General features: G+C 50.7%; 1 protein-coding gene across 1 annotated transcript in view; it reads right to left on the minus strand.

The window, feature by feature from the left end:
* The window catches only part of LOC143287711 (receptor-transporting protein 4-like), a 189,549-nt gene extending 185,907 nt beyond the window's left edge, over window positions 1-3,642 (minus strand). The window contains exon 1 of the mRNA XM_076595928.1: window positions 1,723-3,642. Within this exon, the coding sequence (XP_076452043.1) occupies window positions 1,723-2,036 (314 nt within the window). The 5' untranslated portion in view covers window positions 2,037-3,642. The remainder of the gene's footprint in view (window positions 1-1,722) is intronic.
* Between the last annotated feature and the right edge of the window lie 6,358 nt (window positions 3,643-10,000).

Consider the following 10,000-nt stretch of genomic DNA (forward strand, 5'->3'; position numbering starts at 1 on the left):
GAATTATTCAGATTCAAATGTAATTCATTCATAGATTCATTCATACATAGACCTTAGCCCCTCATGAATGGGCCCAGTGAACAGCAAGTCAGTGTAAAAGTACAAAGACAAACCATGGCAAACCATAAGGAAAAGACAGACAGACAGACAGACAGAAAGACATCAAAAGAATGAGAAGAAAAAAGGAACAGTACAGAACAGAACGAATGCATAAATGAATAAATCAATGAATGAATGAATGAATGAAAGGAATGCATCTTTATTTTCCTATGTATATTAGCTGTATACGACAGCTGCCAACAGAACGGCGTGGCGAGCTATGACATCTTCCTCATGTCCCCCCCCAACGACCCCGAGCGGTCAAGGGAATGAGTGAGTGAGAGTGATATTAGCACTTTGGCCAACTTACATACATATCTTTATGCCGTTGTTCTAAGAGATACACAAACGTAAATTATCTACACACAAAGAAAAGGAAGAAGAAAGAAGAACGACATAAACAAAACCCAGTATCACCACACAACTCAGATGGCTGAACGGACCCGTATTATCCCAAAGGCTTTCAAGTCCAAGGAAAGCGATGTGGGTAGGGGGCGAAGCGGGGGGGTCGGGGGGGGGGGGCGGAGTTGGGGGGGGCGCTGGGGAGGGGGAGGGGAGTGAGGGAGAGGGGAATATCGCTTCAGGCAGATGGTCAGCAGCCCCCCTCCCACACATCATACCAGCACCTTCCCGTCACACACACTGGACACTGACACACTGAAAGTCCCACAGACAACAGAAAGACAGAAGGAACATTATTACGAAGTTGATATGACGGATGATGGTTTCAGATCAGGACCTCCCACTAATTAACGTTGGGGGGGGGGGGTGGGTGTAGGTGGGTGGAGGGTTACATAAACTGCCCAATATTTTGGAAAAAAGCAAATACACAAACAACAACAACAACAACAGGAACAACAACAAAAAACAGAGCAAAGAAGTCCAAAGCAGATATGTGAGATTCAGTTGTTTAATTAACAACGTTGGAGACTGGCTTTTATTTCGGTTTGCACGGATTGACTCAGACACACAGATAATGATGATAACGTGATAATGATGATGATGAGAAGAAGACGAAAAAAGGAAGAAAACAGGGCATTTATAAAGCCCAACAACTCTTTTATAAAGGACACCCATCCCCAAACACACACACACACACACACACACACACACACACACACACACACACACACACACACACACACACACACACAGCTTTCTTTCGTATTCTCAGAGCCAATACTCTCTGGATAGACACAAACAATTGACAAGCAAAACCATATACAAATATGCACACATCCGTACACACACACACACACACACACACACACACACACACACACACACACAGAGACTCGCAGACACAGACAGACAGACAGACAGGCACACACACACACACACACACACACACACACACACACACACACACACGCAGAAACACACACACACACACACACACACATACAGAGGCAGAGGGAGAGAGAGAGATTCACACACACACACACACACACACACACACACACACACACACACACACACACACACACACACACACACACACACACACACAGGCAGAGGGAGAGAGAGAGATTCAGACACACACACACACACACACACACACACACACACACACACACACACACACACACACACACACACAAACAAACAAACAAACAAACTCACGATGCGGATACCGTTGAGGCAGAAGCAGCAGGCACGGTGATACCACCACCACCAACAACACCCCCACCACCACCACCACCAACACCAGCAGAGCAGCCGAAGGTGACGAACTCGTTCATCAGCTGCACGTTGGTGCCCACCACACTCCCGGGACTCAAACCCGCTCCCCCTTCCTTCAGCCCCTCCCCTATCCCCCCGGGGGGCACGGCTGCCGCTGCTGCTGCCACAGTGGCCGGCAGAAGGCGGAGGCTGTTGGTCTGCGGGCACTCCAGGGGGGGACTGATGATCCCTACGGTGTAGTACGGCACCAGCATGGCGGTGGTCTGGGAATCCAGGCTCGCTCGATCGATCGCTTATTTGCTCCCTCACTGACTGACTGGCTGACTGACTTCCTTGAAGCAGGGGGACAGATCCTCAAGAAAGCAGTAGCCTTCAGTTTGTTTTTTTGGTTGTTTGTTGTTGTTTTACGTCTTTTCTCCCAGTCTGAGTGGTAGTGAACGTATGTCTGCGTCAGGGGTGTGGAATTTGCAGTCTTCAATTATTCCAGTCTTTCCACTCTAAAAATACAGCACAGTCCCTCAATCAAACCGGTAATGTAAATCTAGGTAACAGTCTTCAATTTTACGCCTTTCCGCCTCCCACTCTGAGTGACAGTATACGTCAGTGAAAGACGTAGTAAGCTGCAGTCTTCAGTTCTAGACTTTCCACTCTGAGAATGCAGCCCCCAATCCTTCGCTCAAGACAGTGACGTAAGCTTAATTAAAGCAGCAGTCTTTAATTTTACGTCCTTACCCTCCACTGTGAGTGATAGTATACGTGTCAGGGGTGTGTAAATTACAGTCTTCAGTTCTAGTCTTTCCACTCTAAATGATTTTAGACGTATGATGGGTACAAGCAAAAGTAGTCAATTTTATGTATTTTCCCTCTGAGAAGAATCCAGCCTCCTCCTTCGATCACTCCAGCCGGGGATGTCAGCTTTAGTCGTAGTTTTCAATTTTACGTCTTCCCGCTCTGAATGGTGATAGACGTGTTGCAATCTCCTAGTTGACGTCTTTCCACAGTGACTGACGGAATCCAGTCTCGCCCCCTCACTCAAGCTGGTCAAGTAAGTAGTAGATCTTCAATTTTACGTCTTTATTTCCCTCTCTCTCTCTCTCTCTCTCTCTCTTTGGGTGGTAAAACGTGCGGTGATGGATATTAGCAGAAGAAGACAGATAAAAGTCCGGCACAAACGCTATACTCACACAAGCCGTGGATAAAAGTAGTAGTTGTCTTCAATTTTACGTCGTTCCACTCTTAATGATAACGGACGGACATGCCAGGAGTTGTAAGTTTCAGTCTTCAACTTTCGTCTTTCCTGCCCAAGTGGAATTCAGCCTGGTTCCTTCACTGCCTCAAGCTAGAATGTCAGCAATCGTCTTCAATCCTACGTCTTCCCACTGTCGAGCGATATTAGACGTGCAGAGGATACAAGTGGAAGTCTTCAATTTCACGTCCTTCCACCCAAAGTGATATTAGACGTTCCTGGGGATGAAAGGTGTGGACTTAAATTTTACGTAACGTAAATCCTTTCCACTCTGCAGACATGAGCAGGGGATCAAAAGGGATTTGACAAAGACAGAGCAAAGTTCAGGCACAAGAAAATCTCTACTCCGGTTAATAAGGATGATATAGAGTTGATCGACAAACTATATCTTCTCTGTGTCAATTGGGATCCAAATGGATCCACCCATACTCTCACCCTCCGTACAAGAAGAAAAAAAAACCCAAAAAAAACAGATGGTATTGTCACCAGATCAATTGTATCACAACGGCAGTAAAACGCACAGAGACCAGCCCGGTGAGGAGTGGTGTGGGACAGATGCTTTCTTCCTAATTCCTTCTTCCCCTCCCCCGTGTAGGTAACTGCACTCCACTGTGATGATTTATTTCTCCCCGCTGCCAAACCTGTCCAGCTGACGAACTGGCGGCACTGAGGACTGACGAGGGTATTGTTATCAGGTCCACTTCAAGGCACTGCCACTGACAGCCACTTCGCGCGGCACTGAGACGGGGGGCGGGGGAGTGGAGGGAGGACTGAAGTGGGAGGGATAGTGGAAGGAGAAGGGGAGAGGGGGGGCGGGGGGGGAAAGGAGAGTTACTTTCACGATATCGGATTTCTAGGGACCTGTGTGAGCACGTGAATTGTCTCCCCCACCCCCCCACCCCTTTTTTTTTTTTTTTTTTTTTTAAGTTCACCGAATTTATATGACGTTCTCCTTGTCCTAATTTGTACAAGACTGACAAAAACCTTGACTTTTTAGATAGGATTATCACTTGACACGCACGTAGACATATGTATGCTTGTTTGATCCCACATCAACGCTGTAGGAAAATAGTTTGTATGTACAAACAATAATCATGCAAACAGATTAAAATATATATATATATATTTTTTTTTTTTTTTTTTTTTTTTTTAAAGATGAATAAATAAAAACACCGAACAAAATCGAACTGAACTGGTTGACTTTTGTTGCTGTTGTTGTTGCTGCTGTCGTTGCTGTTGTTGTTGCTGTTGTTGTTGTCCACGAAAAAAACAGATCAAAGCCAGACCCTGACAAAGCTGAGGATGTGTGACACCAGGCTGCAGCTGATCAACAGGAAGCAGTGTATCATAATCATAATTATAATAGCACTCGCAGTTGGCACAATCTGCATGAACTCCTCTCAGCAGAACAGAAACCACTTCGTGATCCACTGTCGACACCACCCGATGGAGGAAATGAATGGAGGGAGGGATGAAGGGAGGGAGGGAGGGAGCAATGAAGGGAGGGAAGGATGAAGGGAGGGAGGGAGGGTGCAATGAAGGGAGGTAGGGAGCAATGAAGGGAGGGAAGGATGAAGGGAGGGAGGGAGGGGAGCAATGAAGGGAGGGAGGAGGGTGCAATGAAGGGAGGGAGGGGGCAATGAAGGGAGGGAGGGATGAAGGGAGGGAGGGAGGGAGCAATGAAGGGAGGGAGGAGGGTGCAATGAAGGGAGGGAGGGGGCAATGAAGGGAGGGAGAGGGAGCAATGAAGGGAGGGAGGGAGGGAGCAATGAAGGGATGGAGGGAGGGAGCAATGAAGGGAGGGAGGGAGCAATGAAGGGAGGGAGGGTGCAATGAAGGGAGGGAGGGAGGGAGCAATGAAGGGAGGGAGGGAGGGAGCAATGAAGGGAGGGAGGGAGCAATGAAGGGAGGGAGGGTGCAATGAAGGGAGGGAGGGGGCAATGAAGGGAGGGAGGAGGGAGCAATGAAGGGAGGGAGGAGGGAGCAATTAAGGGAGGGAGGGAGCAATGAAGGGAGGGAGGGAGCAATGAAGGGAGGGAGGGAGGGTGCAATGAAGGGAGGAGGGAGCAATAAAGGGAGGGAGGAGGGAGCAATGAAGGGAGGGAGGGAGGGAGCAATGAAGGGAGGGAGGAGGGGGCAATGAAGGGAGGGAGGAGGGGGCAATGAAGGGAGGGAGGAGGGAGCAATGAAGGGAGGGAGGAGGGGGCAATGAAGGGAGGGAGGGAGGGAGCAATGAAGGGAGGGAGGGAGGGTGCAATGAAGGGAGGGAGGGAGCAATGAAGAGAGGGAGGGAGGGTGCAATGAAGGGAGGGAGGGAGCAATAAAGGGAGGGAGGGAGCAATAAAGGGAGGGAGGGAGGGTGCAATGAAGGGAGGGAGGGAGGGTGCAATGAAGGGAGGGAGGGAGCAATGAAGGGAGGGAGGGAGGGTGCAATGAAGGGAGGGAGGGAGCAATGAAGGGAGGGAGGAGGGAGCAATTAAGGGAGGGAGGGAGCAATAAAGGGAGGGAGGGAGGGTGCAATGAAGGGAGGGAGGGAGGGTGCAATGAAGGGAGGGAGGGAGCAATGGAAGGGAGGGAGGGTGCAATGAAGGGAGGGAGGATGAAGGGAGGGAGGGAGGGTGCAATGAAGGGAGGGAAGGATGAAGGGGAGGGAGGGAGCAATGAAGGGAGGGAGGGAGGGAGGGAGCAATGAAGGGAGGGAGGGAGGGAGCAATGAAGGGAGGGAGGAGGGAGCAATGAGGGAGGGAGGGAGGGAGGGAGCAATGAAGGGAGGGAGGAGGAGCAATGAAGGGAGGGAGGAGGGAGCAATGAAGGAGGGGAGGAGGGAGCAATGAAGGGAGGGAGGGAGGGAGGGAGGGAGCAATGAAGGGAGGGAGGAGGGAGCAATGAAGGGAGGGAGGGAGGGAGGGAGCAATGAAGGGGGAGGGAGGGAGGGAGGGAGGGGAGCAATGAAGGCAGGGAGGAGGGAGCAATGAAGGGAGGGAGGGAGCAATGAAGGGAGGGAGGGTGCAATGAAGGGAGGGAGGGAGGGTGCAATGAAGGGATGGAGGGAGCACTGGAGGGAGGGAGGATGCAATAAAGGGATGAAGGGAGGAGGGAGCAATGAAGGGAGGGAGGGACACGCACTGAGCTCAAGACTGAGGGGAAGAACACACTGGGGCAATGACGCACCACAAATTAATTCACACATTACAGAGGGGAAGAAAAAAGCATCCGATGTTTTATATCTCCTCCCCTTCTCTCCCTCTTCCTACTGACGCACCTTCACGAATTATTATCACTCGCGCGTCGCGTGCACACATATATACACACACACAAGGGCATTCTTTTTTTCCTTCTTTTTTTCTTTTTTTTTTTTTTTAAAGCAAGCCAGCGAACGACTCCTGGGTGCAGGATAGGTGACAGTTGTGATGTTTCCCCTTTACTTCTTCTTCTTCTCCTTTTTCTTCTTCTTCTTCTTGTCCTCCTCCTCCTTCTTCTTCTTGTCTCCCTCCTCCTCCTCCTCCTCCTTCTTCTTCTCCTCCTCCTTCTTCTTCTCCTCCTCCTCCTCTTCCTCCTTCTTCTTCTTCTTGTTGTCTTTTTCAGGGGCTGTTGGGGAGGGTGGTCTTAGCGGGTTGTGTCACCGCCGCCTTTCCTTTGACATTGACGTATATGTATACAGGGGGCTGCCATTACCACACGGCCGTTTGACGCGGGACGGACGGACGGACGAATAAGTCACGTGAGCCAGCTAAGCAGGGACGGGAAGGAGGGAGTGGGGGGGGGGTGGGGTGGGGGGGGGCACGGCTGACTGAGCCGTGGGGGATCCGATCCCTGTCTCTGTCTCCCCTTACAACTGAGACACCTTCCTCTTCAGATCTCGCTGCGTCCACAGCCAGGGAGTGGGTTGGTTGGAGTTTTGGATTTACTGTGTGTGTTAGGGGGAGGGGGTGGAGCGGATGGAGGGTAGCAGGGTGGCGAGGGGAGAGGGTGGGGGGGTCCGGGGGGGGGGGGTCGTCTCAGTGACTGGTCACGACAAGGGGAGAGAACCTCTGATGACGACGGAGCCTTCTCAGGTTACCAACTGAACTGCCTCTGTTCGAGACTACAGCCACCACCACCACCACCACCACCACCATGCTCTCTAACAGGCCCGTAAACAACAGAAAGCTGACCACAGACAAACAAACCCTCCCCCCGTTTGCTCCCAAACTATACGTACCACCACCACCACTATCACCATCACCACAATCACCACCACACTATCATCATCACCACAATTACCACGACAATCACCACCACACTATCATCATCACCACCACCACCACCACCATGCACACTAACAGGCCCGTAAACAACAGAAAGCTGATCGCAGACAAACAAACCCTCCTCCGTTTGCTCCTAAACCACACGTGCCACCACCACCGCCTCCACTATCACTACCATCAACACCACCATCACCACTACCACCACCATCAACATCACTTTCACCATCACACCCCCCCCCCCTCCACCACCACCACCACAATCACCCCACCCCACCACCAACATCACCCCCATCACCACCACCACCAACAATAACATCACCCCCACCACTACCACCCCCACCACCATCACCCCCACTACCACCACCACCACCACCATCACCCCCACCACCACCACCACCATCATCATCCCCACCACCACCACCACCATCACCCCCACCACCATCACCCCCCCACCACCACCACCACCACCACCACCGCCTCCATGTGCCTCTGGGTCAGTCAGTCAGTAAGCCCGAAAATCATCACCACTCATAACGCTCCCCCCACCCCTCCACACCACACACACACACACACACACAGTCTCCTGAAACCCCTCTCCTCACGTACACATACATACATGGATGAAGCAGCCATCTATTTTGCAATGAGACTGGGAAGAAAGACAGCCTGACCACAGGAGATACGCTAGTTGTCATGTTTGACTGGCACGTGAAGAAAGGACGTGAAGAAAGCGCGTGGATGTTTGACTGGCACGTGAAGAAAGGACCTGGATGTTTGACTGGCACGTGAAGAAAGGACGTGGATGTTTGACTGGCACATGAAGAAAGGACCTGGATGTTTGACTGGCACGTGAAGAAAGGACCTGGATGTTCGACTGGCACGTGAAGAAAGCGCGTGGATGTTCGACTGGCACGTGAAGAAAGGACCTGGATGTTCAACTGGCACGTGAAGAAAGCGCGTAGATGTTTGACTGACACGTGAAGAAAGGACGTGAAGAAAGGACCTGGATGTTCGACTGGCACGTGAAGAAAGGACGTGGATGTTTGACTGGCACGTGAAGAAAGCGCGTGGATGTTTGACTGGCACGTGAAGAAAGGACGTGGATGTTTGACTGGCACGTGAAGAAAGCGCGTGGATGTTTGACTGGCACGTGAAGAAAGCGCGTGGATGTTTGACTGGCACGTGAAGAATGCACGTGAATGTTTGACTGGCACGTGAAGAAAGGACCTGGATGTTTGACTGGCACGTGAAGAAAGCGCGTGGATGGTTTAACTGGCACGTGTAGAAAGCACGTGGATGTTTGACAGGCACGTGAAAAAAGTACGTGGATGTTTTGACTGGCACGTGAAGAAAGCGCGTGGATGTTTGACTGGCACGTGAAGAAAGCACGTGGATGTTTGACTGGCACATGAAGAAAGCGCGTGGATGTTTGACTGGTACATGAAGAAAGGACGTGGATGTTTGATTGGCACGTGAAGAAAGCGCGTGGATGTTTGACTGGCACGTGAAGAAAGCACGTGGATGTTTGACTGGCACGTGAAGAAAGCGCGTGGATGGTTTAACTGGCACGTGTAGAAAGCACGTGGATGTTTTGACTGGCACGTGAAGGAAGCGCGTGGATGTTTGACTGGCATGTGAAGAAAGCACGTGGATGTTTGACTGGCACGTGAAGAAAGGACGTGGATGTTTGACTGGCACGTGAAGAAAGGACGTGAATGTTTCTGACTGAAGAGAAAAATTGACCAACGACACCTAGAAGTAGGAAACATTGGGAATGAGACTAAAAACAAAACCAAAGGCGTGCATGCATTCAGGAAGCAGCGGGCCTTCGACACAGCGTGACCACGAAGGTATCTGTACCAGTGGACAAGGGAAGGGTTTTTTTGATTGATATGGATACTTATATAGCGCCTATCCTTGGTCGGAGACCAAGCTCTAATCGCTTTACAAACACGGGGTCATTGATACAACAGGCTGCCAACCTGGGCAGAGCCGACTGACGACTGCCATTGGGCGCTCATCATTCGTTTCCTGTGTCATTCAATCAGATTTCAGGCACACGCACGTACACACTCAGACACACATGTAACATTAACATTTTACGTGTATGACCGTTTTGTTTAGTTATCCCGCCATGTAGGCAGCCATACTCCGTTACTCATAATTTCCACCTTTTACCTACCAGGCGCCACCGAGATTCGAACCCGGGACCCTCAGATTGAAACTCCAGCGTTTTAACCATTCGGCTATTGCGCCCGTGGTGTGGTGGTGTTAAGGGGGGCGGGGGGTGGTGGAGAACAGATAGTTGTCGTTTCCAGCAGACAGACAGACAGACAGACCATTGGTGTCCGGGGGAGGGGTGGGGGGGAGAAAGAGAGAGATAACACATTTCGAGAGAGAGTGAGAGATGAAACGTGAAAGTCTTTTTTTGTCCACATAGCGATATAGCCCTCTAGACAACGGGGGATACCGTTTTAAGCATATGATTGCACCTCTTGAATAATTCTAACACAAAAAATCTACGTACACATACACACAGTCACGCACACGCACAAATACACACTTAAGGATTGATAAGAGAGAGAGAGAGAGAGGGGGGGGGGTATGGATAGGGGGAGAGGGGTTGGGGGATGGCTGTTCTACAACGTCAACACAATGCCCGCTCTCTCTCTCTACTCAGGCTGGTCCTCATCCCCATACCTTCATACATACATACATACATACA

Source organism: Babylonia areolata, chromosome 11 (assembly GCF_041734735.1).
Source record: "Babylonia areolata isolate BAREFJ2019XMU chromosome 11, ASM4173473v1, whole genome shotgun sequence".
Lineage (NCBI taxonomy): Eukaryota > Metazoa > Mollusca > Gastropoda > Neogastropoda > Buccinidae > Babylonia > Babylonia areolata.